Here is a 21316-nt window from a genome sequence, read left to right as displayed (position 1 = left end):
AAGTTAGCATAGCCTCTTAGGAACATAATTTAGCAATGTGTCAGAATTTAAAGTGCATGAATATTTTTTAAAACATTATGGAAATGCAAATTAATAATATAAAGAGAGATTATTCTAATATCCATTAGAGTGGTAAATATTAAGTCTAGCAATACCAAATATAAACAAAAATGTAGAACAGTGGGCACTGTTTTACATTGCTGGTGAGACTCTCAATTGTTAAAATTGTTTGTAAAAGATTTGGTATTACCTTTGCAAGTTAAATATGAGAATATTTATGAGAAGTTAATATGAGAATATGCAATATTGTTGTAATAACCCTGGAAAACAACCTAAGCATATATTGATAGGAGAATTAATTCTGCTATGTTTATACAATAGAAAATTATATAGTAGTAAAAATGAATAAACAAGTTATACACAGCAGCGGGGATGAGTCTTAGAAACATAATTCTTAGTGTTCATTATATTTCCCTGTAACTTACATGTAAGCTACAGTGACAACAGAGACTATTATACTGCTGAGTACATATTGTCATGAAATATTTGTCGTATAAAAAATTTTATTTGAAAATTTCTAAGATAGAAATAGATGATAAACTATTTATTATTTTATTATAAAAATGAGGAGTATAATTTGATTTTGTATTGGTGGACATTTTTTCCTTTTCAGATTGGCAGTAGAAGTAGTGTTTATTCCCCAGAAAGCAATGTACGAAAAACAGGCTCATATATATATGAAGAGTTTATGCCCACAGATGGTACTGATGTTAAGGTAGGATTGATTAAAGTAGATTATAATTTTGTAATTAGGGTAGAACTGATGTTAAGGTAGGGTTGATTGTCGTAGAGTTTGAGTTTACCAGTGATCTCAGAAAAGGAGGTAACCCTTTAACTAGCTGTGTCTAACCTCTATTCTGGATCTCTTTCTTTTTTTAGTAGGGATTCCTAATGTATTGTACTGTGAACACTTTTGGCAGTCTAAAGCCTATGGACCCTTTTTTAAGAGTAATGTTCTTAAATGCTTAAAACACTCAAGATTATGAGGAAAACACATTGTATTGACGTATAGTTATCAAAAAAACCAACCTTGTGATATATGTAATATATCTTTAGGAGAACATTAAATAATAAAACATCAGGGCTAAGAGTTTCTAAGCAGTGATTAGTGTAAATGATGTTTTGAGATCTGTGATAACTGTGATGTGATATTAAATGTCTGTGATTTTAGTTGGTAACAAAGTCTTAATTGCTTTACCTTCAGCCAGTCTGTCTATAACCAGAGTGTTCTTTCTAAGGAAAAATCTGATCAGAGAATATATTCTTTAAAATTTTCTAGTGGATCCTTATTGACCACGGGCTAATAATCAGATTCATTAGCCTGACATACAAAATATTTCACAGTCTGTTCTCTGTCTTACAAACCTCATTCCTTACAATATAAATTATATCCAATAACTTGTCCTTGCCTGAATTCATCATGCTGTTGCACACCTCTGTCTTTTGTATTTATTATCTTGCTTAGACTGCTTTTTATTCTTTTGTCTATACTTGGATTTATGCCCCCATTCTTTTTAAAGTTTTCTTTTGGCAGATTTTTTTAAAAATAATGTTTTGTAGTTATTTGCATCTCTCCTTTGTTAAACTAAAACAATTTGAAGAGAAGGATCATAACATAACTTAATATTCCCTGATAATACTCAATATAATAGCTTTTCATGGAGCATGAAACTTAATGTTACCATTTGTGCCATATAATTAATTATTGATAAACTTTCCGAATGAATTAAAAATTTTGGCATGGAATATAGAAAGATGTGTCTTTCTAATAGTCTAGATTCTGAACTATTTTTTAATGATTTTTTGGGGGGGGATTATTGTCTGCTGGCTTTATTTATTTATTTTTAAACATTTGTGAAAGGTTTATACAGTAGGTCCAGATTATGCCCATGCTGAAGCTCGAAAATCTCCAGCACTTGATGGCAAAGTAGAGCGAGATAGTGAAGGAAAAGAAGTAAGGTACCCTGTTATTCTCAATGCACGAGAGAAATTAATTGCTTGGAAAGTCTGCCTTGCTTTTAAGGTAAGATGTTATACAAGCCATGTAGAACCTTATAAAAAGAAATCTAATTTTATTTTTGAACAAGATATTACTTGGGCTTATAATTGGAGAATTAAACTGAGAAAGTACATTTGAATGGTTTATGCACTTTTCAAGAAATTTTTGTAGTGCCAATATCCAATATATTCTTTCTGTATCATTTTAAAAGGAAACCCTATCAATTAATTCTGAAATTAAACTTATAGGGAGTAGCTCAACTAACCAGTGTTTAGGGGTATTGTCTAACATAATTTTAAAAGCTGAATATAAGTATTACTTTCATAGAATTTAAACTTGTAAACATGTAAAACTTTTTTGTTGAATAAAAATTGTCCTCAGTATTCTGGCCTTGACAATCTAATTTTTGACCTAATATATGATAAAAGATGTTCATGGAAGCAATACATAGACCTTTTTTTTTTTTTTTTGAGTCAGAGTCTTACTCTGTTGCCTAGACTAGAGTGCGGTGGGCTTGCTCACAGCCACCCTAGCATCAACCTGCTGGGCTCAGGTGATCCTTCTGCCTCAGCCTTCTAAGTAGCTAGAACTGTAGGCGCATGCCACCACACTAATTTATATACATATATTGTAGAGACAAGCTCTCACCAAGTTGCCCAGGCTGGTCTCGAACTCCTGGACTCTGACGATTTTCTTGGCCTCGGCCTCCCAAAGTGCTGGGATTACAGGCTTGAGCCAGGTGCTCACAAATATGTGATTGTTGGGTTTAAAACACCACAGGGATAATTGGACATTTCCCCTGGGATATATCTTCAAAACGGTATTTTATCCTGTTTTTTTGTATTAATGTGATGTAATTTCTGTTAGTGTGAAAATTTTTTATCAGAACTTTCAAATATTTTGTGTTTGGTTTTAAATTAAATGTTGAAGAACTGTGTTATTTTTTGGCTTCTTTTGTCCCTTACACATTATTATTCTACATCTACTTCATGATAAGAAACTTAAATAAACATATGGCATATATAACATATTTTCAGTGTACACAAGTTACAAATAAGTAATTTGTTTTATTTCTTACTTATTATGAAGTAGACCAAAATACAGTAATACGCTTTTTGGGCATTTATAAAATTTGATAGGCTCTGTTAAGACTAGAAAACTGTGAATCTTAATAATTTAAATGAAAATGAAATTAAATAAGTTTATAACTTATTTTAAATAGCAAACTGTTTGTGGCTTTGATTTGTTACGGGCCAATGGACAGTCCTATGTCTGTGATGTCAATGGCTTCAGTTTTGTGAAAAATTCCATGAAGTATTATGATGATTGTGCAAAAATACTTGGGTAAGAATTTTAAAATTATTTTTCTTTTCTTTATCTTCACACTAGTTATTCAGAAACTAAATAATTAACATTAAATGATTAAGGGTTTTTAAAGCATTCCAGAGTTAAAAAAAAAACAGTGTTTATAAAATGGCACTCCTAAAGACTACCAAATCTTGAATTATACTTTGGCTTATCAAAGACATTAATTTATGATCAATATAGATGAAATTCTAAAGGTATTATAACTTTACAGATTTACAAATGCTATAACATAGTGATTATTAATCAAAACAACTTATTTATTGGCATACTTGTTACCTCAAGTTTTTGCCCTATAATTATAATTGAAAAAAAACTTTGTAACTTAATGGTCCAAAATTAACTTCATGAAATAGAGTAAAATAGACATACTTGGAATAGACAGTCTTGGATTCTAGAATGTATATTAGATATGATGTAATTATGGTGATTTATTTAAATCCAGTGTTGATTTATATTTTAAAACTAAAGTAAATAAGGAGATAATCCTAAATTTGTGGTATCCCATTGCTGTTTTCTAATATATCAGTTTAGAACTGCTGATAAAAATTTTTCTTGACCAGGATTGATTGTTTTGGGTTATTTTTTAGGTGATATAATCATTAGATAATTTAACTTTGACACTTATTATTCCCTGTCATTGCATCAAGTATCTAGTTTTGTGTTACTGTGTACTAATTTTTAAACTTTTTTTCCTTTTTGTCTTGAAGAAATATTGTAATGCGAGAGCTTGCTCCACAGTTTCACATCCCCTGGTCGATACCCTTAGAAGCTGAAGATATCCCAATTGTACCAACTACATCTGGAACTATGTAAGTCTGAATAATTTTCATTTAGAATTCTTTGGATTTTCCTTGTTAATCTGTGCTATACAATGAAAATTAAATTACTGTATGATTATTAGACACTTTACTGTGTATGTTTTCAAATTAAAGATGGAGAAGTTGATTATATGCTTTTATAAGGGTCCATTAAGCTAGCTTTTTATATTATTACAAACAAAATACTGAAATGTGCTTAGATTATTATAGAACTCTTTGATCAAGCCCTGAAAATAAAAGGCGTTAATAGATGTGTAACTTAAAGATTCATAGTAGTCATACAACTTTTACTCTCTGAAGTCATATCTTGAGGTAAATTAATTAGACAAATATTGCCAAATTATTTCTTAACACTCTTCTAATGAAAATTACTCCTTTCAATTCAGGTCTGTTGACTGAATGCTTCTGATTCGCAACTCAGGGATTTGCATTAGCTTACTAAATATTCTGAGAAGTGCTGATTAGAGGAAAAACTATTGAATTTTATTTTTAAATTGGCATTTTTTCATACTTAATACAAACTCTTTTTCAGAATAACTTTATTAATGTCCTATAGGATTAGGTTCTGCAGCTCACACTCTGCCAAACCGTAGATTATACCTCTTAACTCTAGCGTACTTCTAAAATAGTTATATCTTCCAATAATATAAGCTTTAAATACTTGTTCTTCTTACCTGGACAAAATTTAGCAAATATATAAATATAGCAGCCATCATGTAAAACTTTATTTTGTTTTGATTTAAAGAAGTCTTAGTCTGTAATGATTTAATGGTATTGTAGTCTATTTACTTTTATCCCAGAGTTAATGTAGCCATCTCTAGAGAAGAAAAGCTATTATATTATATAGCTTAATGTTGCCTCCCTCCCCCAGCTTCTTACACTCTTTTTAGGATTTGATGTCATAAAATTAACACTATACTATTATAAGTACTATTCTTCATGGAGATACTCTTGAAATGATAAACGATGGCTCTAAATAAATGATAAGATCTTTGTATTAATCTGAATTGTATAACACAAATCTTTAGTAGAAAATTAAGAACTTTTTTTTTTCATTTTAGGATGGAACTTAGATGTGTCATAGCTGTTATACGTCATGGGGATCGAACACCAAAGCAAAAAATGAAAATGGAAGTGAGACATCAAAAGTATGTTTTATGAGGAATAATATAACACTCATGGTGTAATTTTAAGATTCCTGATAAGTGATAAGCTTTTTTGGTTACTATATCACGTAGAATTATGTACCATTTTTTGACATTAATATTTGAACCACTGAATATATATAAAACTCCTTTAAAATACTTACATATGTCAGCATCTGAAAATTATTGTGGCAGTATCGATAAATATAATATCAATCTGATCTGACTTTCTTTCTTTTTTTTTTTTTTGAGTTGGAGTCTCACTCTGTTGCCCAGACTGGAGTGCAGTGGCCACTCCTGGCCACCACAGCCTCCACCTGCTGGGCTCTGGCAATCCTTCTGCCTCAGCCTTCCGAGTAGCTGGAATTACAGGCGCACCACACCTGGCTAATTTTTTGATTTTATTGTAGAGATGAGGTCTTGCCTGCTCACGCGGGTCTCGAACCTGCGGGCTCGGGCAGTCTACTCACCTCACCCTTCTTTTAAGGGTGTTCTAGTTAATCTTTAGCCTTCTTTTGTATTGCATTCTGACAGTCATTAACCTCTCAGCCTTTTAGAAGAAAATTCGTAGAATGAACATTTCTGTTATTTCTATCCAGTGTTTGTTCAGTTTGGAGATGATAAATTTGAAAACCTCAGCCATTGTGTTGACACAGGCATTTTTTAATTTGATTGCAGTGACTTCAGAGAATATATTATATTTTGCATTATAACTGTATGTTTGGTTCATGAAAAAGTTTTCATGAGAAAACTGTTAAAAGTAACATGTTGATTATTAGTTTGAAATGGCTTAGGAAAGTTCTAGATTTTGTTACTCAAAGTAGAGGAGCAGCATGTATAGTGAAATAGGAGACACAGTACTTGAAATTCATAGACTGCAAGTTCTAATCCCATAACTATTATTTACTATTATTAGTTTAATTATATGATGGTAATAATATTTATTGCAAGTGACTAACAGTGCTCTGTCTTTTTAAAGATTTTTTGATCTTTTTGAAAAGTGTGATGGATATAAATCAGGGAAATTAAAACTTAAAAAGCCAAAACAATTACAGGCAAGTATATTTGCTTTCTTGTTGAGTTTCAAATTTTTAATGGTGAAATTACATAAAAATTCAATTCTTCATTAATTTATTTAAAGGAAGTGCTGGATATTGCACGGCAGCTTCTTATGGAGCTGGGACAAAATAATGATTCTGAAATTGAAGAAAACAAGCCAAAACTTGAACAACTTAAGACCGTATTAGAGATGTGAGTATCTTTTTGAAACCCTTAATTGTGGGAACTACTTATAGTTCTTCTTTGTTATATATGAGGGGAACCCAAAAAACCTGGAATTATTTTTTGGAGGGTATGTTCCTTGTATTAATATTACAGACTTCCCCTGCTATGTGAGTGCTCTAGGACCCCATCGGCATCAGTGTACCAGCCAGCGTTGTAGGAGGCTGCATTTGGCTTCAGTGAATTTTTTTTGAGAATCTTTGAACACTTTTGCCCGTTTCATGATGGGTGATTTACGAGTGCACCTGCCCACAGTGTGCAGAGTATTCAGTAGTTTTTGACCAAAAACTGCATGACCTCCCCATGCTCCACCATTCCTATTCACCAGATCTTGCCCCAAGCAACCTTTTTTTGTTTCCCTGGATGAAAAAAGTCCTCAAAGAGAAATGTTTTGCTGATGTAGAGGAGGTGAAACAAAAAACGGCAGAAGCACTAAAAGTCATCACAATCGATGAGTTCAAAAACTGTTTTGAGCAGTGGAAAAGCATCTTCACAGGCGTATTGTATTAAACGGAGAGTACTTTGAAGGTGACTTAAGTTTAAACATGTAAGAACAAACACAAATTTTAATAAATAAATTCCATTTTGGGGGATTCTTCCTCATATGTAACTTTCCATTTTAATTTCTTTCACAGTGTGATCTTTTTCTTTATCTCTCTAGCTGAGGAGAATTAAGGGAAAATCTAATGTGAGAAAATAGATTGCTATATTGAGTTTATTGTTTTAGTTTTACTTTGAATTTCAACAAGAGAAAAGACGACATCAAATTTGTATCTTGTGTGAAATACTTCTAGAGTGAAGGCCACATTCATTGCTAACTTTATCACAGATTCAATGCTTTTAAATAAAAACAGTTCAACTGTGCTTTAAGCAAGTAGAATTGATACCCACCAATATTCCTGTTGTTAGCTTTATATATTTCACCTCTTATTATCTTATTTCCTTTATTTTTAAAACACACACATTTGTATATTTACATAGTTCTATACTGTGTCATCTCTTCAGAATTGTCTAACATTTGTAAAAAAATTTTTTGTGTTTTTGTCTCTAATGTGGTTAATAATGATTATATATGAAATTTTTTGCGAGGATATTTTGAGGAATTCAACAAGGCAGTTATGAATAGAAGGGGTATTAACATGTGAGAATTAGTTTTTCTCCACATGGTCTATTCTGCTTGACATTTTGTTTTTCAGGTATGGCCATTTTTCTGGAATAAATCGTAAGGTTCAGTTGACCTATCTCCCTCATGGGTGTCCTAAAACATCTAGTGAAGAGGAAGGTATACTATTCTTAATGAATATTGTGTTTTAAATATGGCGACTTACTATTCACTATTGATAACCTATGCGCCGTCCTCTGTTTAATGGTTTAGGGATTGGCAGGCTGAGTAAAGGAAAAATAAAGTAGAATTTTGTTAACTGTCATTTTGCAATGACTTCAGAAAATATATCATATTTTACCTTCTGTTCTTTACATAAAGGATATATTATATTACTTACTATTTTAGGGTGTCCCCCTCATATGTAAATACTAGATTTTATTATTTTGAGAACTGTTTAGCACTTCCCTTTTACTCTGGGCTTTTTCAGAAAGCTTTTTGACATATAACTATTATTTAATGAGCCCATCTTCCCCTTTTGATAAAAAAAGGGAGAGTATACAGAATAAAGTTCAAGAAGTACGAAAAGAAAATGTAAAAAAATATGCAATTAGCCTGGTTTCGAGATAAATTGATATTCTCCTCCAGAGTAAGCCTTTAACTAAGGTTGGTCTCCTAAGAGCAGGCAGCACAAAGTCCACAAATATATTCACCTTTCAAAAGAAAAAGACTGGGGTTGGGGAAATTATTTCATGGAGAAATGCAGATGACCAATAAAATAATAATGATAATGGTAGTAACTTCTCTTGCCTATCATATTGGCAAAGAATGCTAATGAGAATACATTGTTACAGGATTTTAGTCTACTAGTAGAAGTATAAATTGACACAACTTCTTGAAATGTAATTTGGCAATATATATCAAAAACATCAAAAAATTTTTCTATGCTTTGACCCTTAGTTTACCTATAAGAATCTATACCAAGGATGTAATCAGATGTTCAAGGAAGGATTGATCTATAGGGTTATTAACAGTGGCATTAATATAGTAGCAAAAATTGAAGTAATGATTATCTTAAATGCAGCATGGTTTAAACATACTAGATACTGCAGAAGAGAGCACAGAGAAAAAAATTAATCTTAATATATGTGTGTTTAAAGAAACAAACTTAGCATTTTTTTTTTTAAATTCATATGTGTCATAGATAGCCGGAGAGAAGAACCATCCTTACTTTTGGTTCTAAAATGGGGAGGAGAATTAACTCCTGCAGGCAGGGTCCAGGCTGAAGAACTTGGAAGAGCTTTCAGGTGTATGTATCCTGGAGGTCAAGGTAAATCTTGGCATTTTAAAAAATTTAATTAATTTCACAAGTTGTACTTTTGCATCCTCATTTACTTTGTGATGTTATTAAATATTATAGAAATACAGTGAAATAAAAATATAGCTTAAGTGATTTGAGGATTTGTTTTCAGGAGATTATGCAGGATTTCCTGGTTGTGGTTTACTTAGATTACATAGCACCTACAGACATGACCTCAAAATATATGCCTCTGATGAAGGACGGGTCCAGATGACTGCAGCTGCTTTTGCAAAGGTATATATAATTTTTTTAAAGAATTACTAGAATTTTTATCTAATATTGCATTTTAAGGCATTTTTACTAAGGCAGTATTTTTAAATTCCATATTTGGAACTTCAAGTGAAGCCTGAATTATATTACGAATAAAGTTTATTTATTGCAAACTTTTTACCTTATGAAATTCAGCATGTAACAACATAATTATGATACTTTCTGTTATTTTGCATATCATTTTTTAATCTACCTGTGTTGGCTTTATTTAATATGTTTAGGGGCTATTAGCTCTAGAAGGAGAGCTTACACCCATTCTTGTTCAGATGGTGAAAAGTGCAAATATGAATGGTCTTTTGGATAGTGACAGTGACTCTCTGAGCAGTTGTCAGCAACGTGTGAAAGCAAGGCTTCATGAAATACTTCAGAAAGACAGAGATTTTACTGCTGAAGATTATGAAAAGGTAGGTTTTAGTAAACTCTTTTATGTTGTGAAATATTACACAAACACAGAAAAGTGTATAAAACATAAATTTAGAGTTTATTGTATTATAAACCAAATACTCATGTAATCACCCTCCAGGTAGAGAACTAGACCATTTGAACAACTGACCCATGTGTCCCCCTTCCCAATTGTAACCCTGCTCCCTATTTCCACAAAATAACAACTGTCCTGACTTTATGTTGTTCTTTTTCATAGTCTATTGCATCTAGAACACTTAATTTGGATAAGTACACATCTCTAGCCACTTTGAATCTATTTGTTTATTTAAATTGACAAATAAAAGTTGTATATATTTATTGTGTGCTACATGATGTTTTGAAATATGTATACATGTGGAATGGCTAAATTGAGTTAATTAACATAAGCATTATCTCACATCCTTATTATTTTTTGTGATAAGAACACTTAAAATCTACTCTTAGCAATTTTCAGTAATACAATATTATACTGCAATAACTATGGGAATGCACTGCTATGAATATAGCCACTATATGGTACAATAGATCTCCTGAACTTATTCCTCTTATCTAAATTTTGTATTCCTTGACCAGCATCTCCCCAGCCCCTTCCCTCCACCAGTACCTAGTAAACCACCATTATACTCTCTGCTTCTATGAGTTCAACTTTTTTAGATTCTACATATAAGTAAGATAAAACTTTTTTTTTTTTTTGCTGAGTTGGAGTCTCACTCTGTTGCCCAGACTGGAGTGCAGTGGCCGCTCCCAGCCACCGCAGCCTTGACCTGCTGGGCTTGGGCGATCCTTCCGCCTCAGCCTTCCGAGTAGCCGGAATTACAGGCATGTGCTACCACACCCAGCTGATTTTTTTATTTACTGTAGCAATGAGGTCTCGCCAAGTTGATAATAAATAGTTTTTTGTGCCTGGCTTATTTCATTTAACATAATGTCTTCCAGATTCATTCATGCAGTTGCAAATGATAGGATTTCCTTTTTTAAGGTACCTATGCACAAGTACATTACCTATGCACAAGTACATTCTAGGTGCATACACCAGCATGACCAAAATTAAATCATCTTAGAATCCCATGATTAGAGATTATGTGGAGCAGTGACAACTCTCAGGGACTTCTGGTGGGAATGTAAATTAGCTCAATGGCTTTGTGTATATATTACCATATTCTCTTTATCCATTTATCTGTTGATAGATATTTAAGTTGATTCTGTATCTTGGCTATTGTGAACAATGCTTCAGTGAACATGGGAATGCAAATATCTCTTTGATATACTGATTTCTTTCCTTTAGCTGCATACCCACTAGTGGGATTGGATCATATGGTAGTTATATTTAGTTTTTTGAGCATTGTTTCTACTGTTTTCCATAATAACTTTACAGAACTAATTTACCTTGGCTATTTTTTAAGCTTTATATATTAGAATATGTTTTCTTTTATGTCTGACTTCTTTTGTTAAATATTATATTTGTGAAATGCAACCATATTATTGAGTAATGTCATAGTTAATATAATCAATGTTGTGTGGTATTCTATTTCAGGGGTTGGCAGACTTTTTCTATAAAAGATCAGATAGTAAATATGTTACTTTTTTTTAAAAAAGGTTTAACTTCTCTTTAAAAATGTAAAAATGATTCTTAGCTTATGCACTATGTCACAGGACACATTTTACCAGCAAGCGATAGTTTCTTGACCCATGTTCTATTTTATGAACGTACTACAGTTTATATTTGCTTTCTATTATTGTTACAGTTTTGGGTTAAGATTAAAGCTGCTATGGACAGCCGGGCATAGCACTGTGGGAGGCCAAGGCGAGAGGATTCCCTTAGTCCGGGGATTCAAGACCAGCCTGGGCAACTTGGTGAGACCTCGTCTCTACAATAAATCAAAAATACGCCAGGCATGGTAACACATGCCTGTAGTTCCAGCTACTTGGAAGGCTGAGGTAGAAGGATCGCCTAAGCCCAGCAGGTCAAGGGCAGTGGTCATGAGCATGCCACTGCACTCCAACCTGGGCGATAGAGTGAGACTCCAACTCAAAAAAAAAAAAAAAAGCTTCTGTGGATATCCTGTGTACTTCCCAGTGCATATGAGCATATGTTTCTCTTGAGTATATTTTAGGAATAGAAATTTTATAAACCACAGTATACTTGTGTGCAATATTAATAGATGATGTCAAACTGTTTTGCAAAGTCATTGGACTAATTTACACTTCCACTGGAAGTCTCTGAGAGTTGTCATTGTGCTTCATATTCTTCAGTCTTGGGATTCTCAGATGATTCAATTTTGGCCATTCTGGTGGATGTACGTAGAATGTACTTCATTGTGGTTTTAATGTTTATTGACTATTTAGATATCCTCTTTAATAAAAACAAGGATCTTGTCCTTTCTTCTAGGAATCTGTGTGTTTTTTTTTAAATTGAGTGATAGAAGTTCTTTATATATTCTAGATATGTAACTTCTTTGTTATAAGTGTTCTAGATACCATCACCTAATCTGAGTCTTATGATGTCTTTTGATAAGCAGAAGTTTTTTTAGTTTTCATGAAATCCAAGTTCAATTTTTTTATATGGTCAATGGACTTTAGTGTATTTTTTTTAAATATCTTTTTCTACCAGATGACATAAGATATATTTGACCGTCTATAAGTTTTACTGTTTTGTACTTCAGTTTTGTCTGCAGTCTAGATAAAATTGATTTTTATGTGTGCTGTGAGGTACAGGTGTCAAGGTTAATTTTCCCCTGCAACTGTATGTACATCTAGGTATTCCAGCACTACACACTGAAAAGACTGTTCTTTCCTCACTACTCTATAGTACTATCTTTATCATATATGAGTGATCTATTTCTAGACTTTGCAGTCTGATGTTGTTTGTGCCAGTGAATAAGACCTCCCTACACCTACATGGATCCTTCTTCGAGTGTTTCTTGGCTTTTCATGTAAATTTTGAAATAAACTGACCAAACATATTGTTGGAATTTTTATGAGATTGTATTAAATCTATAACTTGTGCAATTTTACATATTGTTACCTAGTCTTTCAATATTGTAATATAGCTCATCTATTTAATATTCTTTAATATCTCTCATTAGTGTTTTATGATTTTTCTGCGTAGCAGTCTTGCACATTTTTGGTAGATTTAGGCCAAAGTAATTGGTATTATACAGTTTTAAAATCTTTTAAACTTTGTTCTTTGATTGTTGTTGCTATATAAAGATAGAATTACTTTTAATATTGAAGTATGCATCAACCTTATTGAATTAATTGACTCTACTAATTTATCTAGTTTTCTTTTTATTATTTAAAAGCATATCCACAGATTTTTGTTTCCTTTCTTTCCAGTCTTTATGTTTTTGTAAATTATTTTTCTTGCCTTGCTTCAGTAACTAAGACCCTCAAAATAATATTAAGTAGAAGTAGCAATTTTTTGTCCATGTTCTCAAAAGGAAAGCTTTTAACCCTTGTACAATAAGGATGAAGTTATCTGTGGATTTTTTTTTATAGCTGTTCCAAATAAGGAAATTTCATTATGTTGCTATTTTGCTAAGAGCTTTTATGGTGCAACTTAATGAATTTTCTCATATTTTCTTTTATCTGTTACATCGTATGAATTTTTGAATGTGAAACTAACCTTGGTCCTAGAATAAGCTCAACTTTTCTGTGTATTTGTTATCCTTTTTATGTATCACTACTTTTAGTTTGCAAATATTTTGTTCATGAGTCAGATTGGTCTTTTTTATTCTTGTTATTTCTTTGCTTTCAGTGTCAGTATTATGCTAGTTTCAAAATTAGACAGGAGTGTTTGCTCTTTTGGGGGAATAGTTTGTACACAAATAATTCATTAAATTTTTGGTAAAATTTATTGGTAAATACTGTGATAAATCCTATGAGTATTTTCTCTTTGGGAAAGTTTTTGATTGTAGATTTTAGAATAATTTTGTACTTCTCTGTTATGTTTATGTCATTATTGTTGTTACATTCTTCTAAAAGTTTGTTCATAATGTCCTCTTTATTTGTAATGTATATGGGATCTGTAGAGATGTCCCATTTTATTTCATAGCATTGTACCTTTCTTCTTTTTTGTTTTGATCAGTTTCACCATGATTGGTCATTTTTATTAATCCTTTCAAAGATTTGTTGGTTCTATGAGTTATGTGCTTGTTTTCTATTGAATTTATCTTATGGTTTAATATTTAACTCTTCTACTTTTTGGTTTAATTTGTTATTTTTCTAATTCTTGAAAAATAATAATACTAGATGGATATTTAATAACTTATTAGTGTTTAATCATTTATAAAATAACTCTAGGCCATACATTTTTTCTTTATGAACTTTTAAATTTATTTCTTTTTACTATGTCTTTTTTTTGTTAATTCTCAGAGGTCTTAAAGCAGAAGTGTAGAAGTTTTGTCCAGGACTTTTTCTTACCTTCAGAAGTTAGATTGGTTCAAGCTACTAGTTCTTCATAATCAGAAGTATAATTTCACTTTACATTTTCTTACATTTCTGCCAAGCAAAGTGTCAAAACTATGTTATTGATGGCTTTTATTGAGTGGAAAAAACTCATTACAAAGGCATAATAGTATAATGGTTAAGAGCATCAGCTCTGTAGCCGGACTACCTGTGTTTGAATCCTACTCCTTTACATACTAGTGGTTTGATTTTGAGCAAGAAACTTAACCTCAGTTAAGTACTTCATTTGGAAAAGATAATAATAATAATAGAGGCTTAGGGTTTTTAACCCGTTAATGTATCTGAAATGGTTAAATACACATTTACACATATAAAGCGAGGTAGCATATTGTCAGCAAATCCCATAAGTTAGTATACTTCTGTTAAATTTTCTCTGTGGATTATCTAATGATAGTTAAGGGTTAATATTTGTTTAACATGAAATTCTGAGTTTTTTACCTTCCTCCTTGATTTTATTACTGTACAGTTGACACTTGAAGAGTGTAGAGGCACTGGCCCCCCTCACAGTAGAAAATTTGTGTATAACTTTTGACTCTGCAGAAACATAGCTACTAAGTTAAGCCTATTGTTGACTGGAATCCTTACTGATAACTTAAGTCAATGAACATATATGAGGGGTCTTCAAAAAGTTCGTGGAAAATGTGCAGCATGAAAAATCTGTACATGAATTTTAAAAATGTTTTTGCACCAACATGTCTGAACAAGATCTAGTTTAAGCTACTAAGAAGGATAAGACATCAGTTTGAATAGCGCTCCTGTCAGGGAAACATGAATTTTCTGCTAAAATTGAAGCAAGAACAACAGTTTTATAGTGAAGCTGGAGTGGAAGACAATATTTTGCAAAAAGTTTATGGGAACAATGCCCCAAAGAATTTAGCAGTTTACAAATGGATGACTCATTTAAAGAAGGACTGAGACAATGTTGAAGATAAAGCCTGCAGTGACAGACTATCCTCATCAATTAGCAAGGAAAAAAATTAATCTTGTGTGTGTCCTAATTGAAGAGGACTAATGGTTAATAGCAGAAACAATAGCCAACATCACTGACATCTCAGTTGATTTTGCTTACAATTTGGACTGAAAAGGGCAAACTTTCCACTTTATGAGTGCCAAAATCATTGTCCCCATATCAGCTGCAGACAAGAGCAGAGTTTGCAATAGAAATTTAAAACAAGTGGAATCAAGATCCTGAAATATTTCTTTGAATAATTATGACAGAAGATGAAGCATGGCTTTACCAGTGTGATCCTGAAGACAAAGCACAATCAAAGCAATGGCTACCAATAGGTAGAAGTGGTCCTGCTACGGTAGAAGTCTTGCAGTAGTTTTTGGGATACTGAGGGCATTTTGCTTGTTGACTTTCTGGATGGCCAAAAAAGTGATAGCATCTGCTTCTTATGAAATTGTTTTTAAGCAGTAGACCAAAGCTCTAGTAGAAAATTGTCTGGGAAAACTTTATTAGAGTCCTCTGTTGTGACAGTGCTCCTGCTCAGTCCTCTCATCAAACAAGAGCAATTTTGTGAGAGTTTTGATAGGAAATTATTAGGCGTCCATATTACAATCCTTATTTGACTCATTCTGACTTTTTTGTTTCCTAATCTTAAAAAAATTTTTTAAGGAACCCATTTTTTTTCAGTTAATAAAAAAGACTACATTGTAAAAAAAGACTGCATGGACATGATTAAGTTCCCAGGATCCTCGGTGTCTTAGGGATGGACTAAATAGTCTGACCTTGATGGAGCTTTTGTTGAGAAATAAAGCTTTTTATTTTTATCTTTTAATTCCATTTTTGCATATGCTTTTTGAAGTCCTCTCATTTTGCATCTTATATGTATTATTTTGCTTATTCTTGAAATAAAGTAAGCTAGGGAAAAGAAAACATTATTAAGGAAATCAAAAGGAGGAAAAATGTATTTACTGTTTATTAAGTGGAAATAGATTATCATAAAAGTTTTCATTCTCATCTTCATGTTGAGTAGACTGAACAGGAGGGGTTGGCTTTGCTGTCTCAGGGATGGAGGAGGTGGAAGGGGAAGTAGGAGAGGCAGACACACTCGGTGTAAATTTTATTGAAAAAAACCTGCATATAAGTAGACCTGTGCAGTTCAAACCTGTGTTGTTCAGGGGTAAACTATATTTTAGGGATCATTTTAACTTGTAATAAATTATTCTCCAAATTCTGGAACATTTTGTATATGTATATTGTTCTCTTAGAGAATTAAGCATACCAGATATAAAATATATTCTTTACTCATTTGTAGCTTACTCCATCTGGAAGCATTTCTGTTATCAAATCAATGCATTTAATTAAAAATCCTGTAAAGACCTGTGATAAAGTTTATTCCTTGATTCAAAGTTTGACTTCTCAAATCAGACATCGAATGGAAGATCCCAAATCATCAGGTAAATGTTTTATTTTTCTTAGAGCATAAACAAATATGTTACCATTCAAATATTAGAAGCATTTTAAAATATGATCCACCATATTCTTATTTGAGAAATTAAGCCTTCCTTGAGATATAGGTATAGTATGAGTTAATATATATCTAGCAAAAGAATAATAGCTAAATTATGGTTGCTTTTATCCATGACAGCATGAAAGAGACCAAAAAAAAAATCTAGTTGGATTATCTCTTTATGTAGCATTGCTGTATAATTAAGTAGTGAATAGGCAGCATAAGAAGAAGAAGCAAGCAACAAGAAGGTGATCCAGATTCTAGCTTGAAAGTGAGTTTGGCATCTTGGGTTTCTTTCTGGTAAAAATGGAGTACTTGAACCATTTTTAATGTCTGAGTTTCCTTTTTGCTAAAGATCAGTCTGCCTATTCGGTTATCATCTAAAAGAAATAATAGCATTTAAAATTCAAAATTGAAAATGTATTAGTTTAAGAGTTTTTTGTTGTGGTTGTTCTTTTCTTTGTATTGTTATTAAAGTCTGTAATATATGGAAAAGATTTTATAAACCTAGTTTCTATCTCACCCAAGTATTTATACCTTATTTAAATCTACAAAATATATGGTTGCCAGCAATATATGCCTGTATAGTAACATTCCCTAATTTCTTACAGTTTTATCTTTGACACTTTAAAAAGTTTCTGAGTAGCAACATTTTAATATATATTCTTGATCAGATTTTTAAATTGCATATACTGTGTTATTTTAGATATTCAGCTTTACCATAGTGAAACATTGGAGCTTATGCTACGTAGATGGTCCAAGTTGGAGAAAGACTTTAAAACGAAGAATGGAAGATATGATATTAGTAAAATTCCTGACATATATGACTGTATAAAATATGATGTCCAGCATAATGGTTCCTTGAAATTAGAAAACACAATGGAGTTATATAGGCTTTCGAAGGCATTAGCAGATATCGTTATCCCTCAGGTAAGTAATTCTTAGCAATTAATATTCTTATAATATTTTTTAACTAGGTTCTTTAAAAATGTCTATTGGTGGTTAAAAGACCATAACTTTATTTATTTATTCATTTTTCTCTTATTTTTTATTTTTAAAAAAAATGGAGTACAATTCAGAGTTAGGTACATATGTAGTCATTTACAGGTGGAGTGTGGGTACCCTTACTGATGTTATGTACCCCTGCCCCTCCTCGGACAGTGTCCCACTACTGCCAATCCCTTTCTTATAGTATTATGATAAATGTTCAGGGTCTGCTAATGAGTGAGTACATGTGGCACTCAGATCTTTGTTTCTCTGATAAATCACTGAGTATTGTAGACTCTTAAGTTCATCCAGGTTGCTGCAGAGTTTATCATTTTGCTTTTCTTTATCCAGTCCACTTTCAATGGGCAGCCCAGTTGGTTCCATGTTTTTGCTATTGTGAATAATGTTGCAATAAACATATGTGTGCAGGTATCTTTTTTATAGAATGATTTGAGTTCCTCTGGGTATATTCCCAGAAGGGGGATTACTAGATCATATGGAAGGTCGATTTTTAGATCTTTGAGAAATCGCCACACTGTTTTCCACAGAGGTTGTACTAGTTTGCATTCATTCCCCCAACAGTGTAGAAGTGTTCCCTTTTCCCCACCTCCTCTCCAGCATCTGTTGTTTGGCGTTATTGATGGTGGCCATCCTGTTAGGTGGTATCTCAGTGTGGTTTTAATTTGCATTTCTTTGATGATTAGTGAGGCTGAGCATTTTTTCATATATATGTTGGCTACTCCTGTTCTTCTGACAAGTGTCTATTCATATCTTGTGCCTATTTTTTAATAGGATTGTTTGTTTTTTTCCTTGTAGATCATGAATGTTAGGCCTTTATCAGATCTATAGTTGGAAAATAATTTTTTGCATTCTGTGGGCTGTCTACCCACTCTCTTAATGGTTTCCTTTGCTTTGCAGAAGCTTTTCAGTTTGATGAGGTCCCACTCTTATGGCATGGGCATTTTGGGTTTTGATCAGGAATTGGTTGTCTATTCCTATTTCTGTAAGGGTGTCTCCTGCATTTTCTAAGGTCTTATAGTTTGAGATTTTACATTTAGGTCTTTGATCCACTTAGAATTGAATTTTGTGTATGGTGATACCTAGGGATCCTGTTTCAGTCTTCTGAACATGTAGTCAGCCAGTTTCCCCAGCACCATTTACTGAATAGGTTCTCCATTCCCCATTGGTTGTTGGTGGAGACTTTGTCAAAGATGAGTTGGTTGAGAAATTGAGGTTTTACTTCTAGAATCTCTGTCTTCTTCTGTTGGGCTATATGCCTGTTCTTGTATCAATACCAGGCTGTTTTGATTATTGTAACTTTATAGTAGCATTTGAAGTTTGGAAATATGATGCCTCCTGCTTTGTTTCTTTTGCTAAGGATTGTTTTGGCTATTTGTGGTCGTTTATGTTTCCATATGAGTTTCTGTATTGTTTCCAGGTCTGAGAAGAATGATGCTGGTAATTTAATGGGTACTGCATTAAGTCTGTAGATTGCATTTGGTAGGATAGACATCTTAACAATGTTAATTCTCCCAGTCTCTGATCATGGAATATTTTTCCATTTGTTTGTGTTTTCTTGGATTCCTTTGAGCAGTGTTTTGTAGTTTTCATTGTAAAGGTTCTTTCCTTCTCTGGTTAGGAAGGTGCCAATGTATTTCATTTTCTCTTGGCTATTATGAATGAGATTGTGCTTTTTATTTGAGTTTCTGTCTGTTTAATGTGGGTGTATAGTAATGCAACTGTCTTTTGCACATTTATTTTATACCCTGAGACTTTACCAAAATCCTTTATCACTGTAAGGAAGTTTTTGACAGATTATCTTGGCGTTTCGAAGTATTGGATCATGTCATCCTCAAAGAGAGATAACAACTTCCTCCTTTCCTATTTGAATATCATTGATTTCCTTCTCTTGTCTGATTGCTCTAGCTAGGACTTCCAACACTATGTTGAACCGGAAGGGTGAGATTGGGCAGCCTTGTCTTGTTCCAGTTTTCAGGGGCAATGTTTCCAATTTCTGTTTAGCAGTATGTTGGCTATGGGTTTATCATAGATGGCTCTTACTATTTTGAATTATGGTCCATCTATGCCTTGGTGTTCAAAGGTTTTTAATCAAGAAGAGATGCTAGATTTTATCAAAACTTTTTCTGCGTCTAATGATATAATCATGTGATTCTGTTGATGTGTTTAATTACATTTATGATCTTGTGGATGTTTAACCAGCTATGCATCCTGGGGATGAAGCCTACTTGGTCATTGTGGATGATTTTTGAGATGTGTTGTTGGGTCCAGTTTGCTAGAATCTTGTTGAGAATTTTAGCATCTATGTTCATCAAGGATATTGGCCTGTAGGTTTCCTTCTTTGTTGGATCATTACCGGTTTGGGTATCAATGTGATGTTAGCTTCATAAAATGATTTGGGGAGAATTTTGTCTTTCTCAATTGCCTAGAATACTTTAAATAGGATTGGTATCAGGTCCTCCTTGTATGTTTTGTAGAATTCTGCTGGGTAGCCATCTCCAGGGCTTTTTTTATGGGTAGTTTTCTTATGACCATGTCAATTTCCTGGGTGATTATTGGTCTATTTAGAGTGTCATCTTCCTGTTTCAACCTTGGGAGGTTGTTTGATGTCATGAAGCCTTCCATTGCATTTAGGTTATCTAGTCTGTTTCTGTATAAGTGTACATAGTAATTTCTGATAATATTTTGTATTTCTTCAGGGTCAGTTGTGACTTGATCTTTTGCATTTCTGTTTGTGTTTATTTGGGCTTTTTCACTCTTTTTCTTGGTCATTCTGGCTAGGGGGTTCATCAGTCTTGTTTATTCTTTCAAAGAACCAACTTTTTGCTTCATTGATTTTTTTTATTTTCTATGATATTTTTGTCTTCTGTGTCCCTATTTTTCCTTTTATTTCAGTGATCTGGATTAGTCTGCTGAAGTTATGGTTTTGATCATCATGTTTTCTTAGCTCCCTTAGGTGACTTGTTAGGCTCTTAACGTGTGATCTTTCCATATTCTTCATGTTCATAGAGATATGAATTCTCCTCTCAGCACTGCTTTCATGTCATTCCAGAGGTTTTGGTATAAGCTGTTTCTTTGTTTTCATTTGTTTCCAGGAAACTTTTAATTTCTTCTTTGATTTCTGTGATGACCCAGGAGTTGTTCAGCATCGTGCTGTTTAGTATCCTTGTCTTTCTGGGTTTAGAGGGAAACTTACTGGTGCTGATATTTATTTTTATTCCACTGTGGTCTGAGAAGGTACATGGCAGTATTTCACTATTATGAAATCTGTTTTTACTTGACTTATGGTCGAAGATTTGGTCAATCTTGGAGTACGTTCCATGTAGTGATGAGTAGAATGTATAATCCGTGATTGTTGGCTGGAGTGTTCTCTAGGTATCTAGTAAGTCCATTTGGTCAACTGTCAAGTTGAGATTCTATAGGGTATTTGAGTTCCCAGCTATGATAGTGTTAGAGTCAACATCTTTTTTTAGTTTACCTAGTAGCTGCTTTGTAAAAGCTGGTGCTCCTATGTTGGGTGCATATATTTTGGAGTTGGATATTTCTTGTTGATGAATTGAAC

The 21316-nt window shown here is 32.8% G+C and overlaps 1 protein-coding gene across 6 annotated transcripts in view; it reads left to right on the top strand.

Annotated features, from left to right (window-relative positions):
* Positions 1–21316, top strand: part of PPIP5K2 (diphosphoinositol pentakisphosphate kinase 2) — a 77716-nt gene that overhangs the window by 21278 nt on the left and 35122 nt on the right. For all 6 annotated transcript variants that reach the window (XM_021713725.1, XM_021713723.1, XM_021713721.1 and 3 more), the window contains exons 6-18: positions 674–775; positions 1922–2083; positions 3282–3403; positions 4135–4236; positions 5307–5393; positions 6370–6445; positions 6532–6641; positions 7868–7953; positions 8978–9103; positions 9246–9367; positions 9625–9807; positions 16555–16696; positions 17456–17679. In XM_021713725.1, coding sequence (XP_021569400.1) covers positions 674–775; positions 1922–2083; positions 3282–3403; positions 4135–4236; positions 5307–5393; positions 6370–6445; positions 6532–6641; positions 7868–7953; positions 8978–9103; positions 9246–9367; positions 9625–9807; positions 16555–16696; positions 17456–17679 — 1644 coding nt within the window. The remainder of the gene's footprint in view (positions 1–673; positions 776–1921; positions 2084–3281; positions 3404–4134; positions 4237–5306; positions 5394–6369; positions 6446–6531; positions 6642–7867; positions 7954–8977; positions 9104–9245; positions 9368–9624; positions 9808–16554; positions 16697–17455; positions 17680–21316) is intronic.

This window comes from Carlito syrichta, unplaced genomic scaffold, assembly GCF_000164805.1.
Source record: "Carlito syrichta isolate Samal-C Ts95f unplaced genomic scaffold, Tarsius_syrichta-2.0.1 Scaffold304700, whole genome shotgun sequence".
Lineage (NCBI taxonomy): Eukaryota > Metazoa > Chordata > Mammalia > Primates > Tarsiidae > Carlito > Carlito syrichta.
Note: the sequence above shows the minus strand (reverse complement) of the source record. Positions and strands in the feature narration are given on the sequence as shown.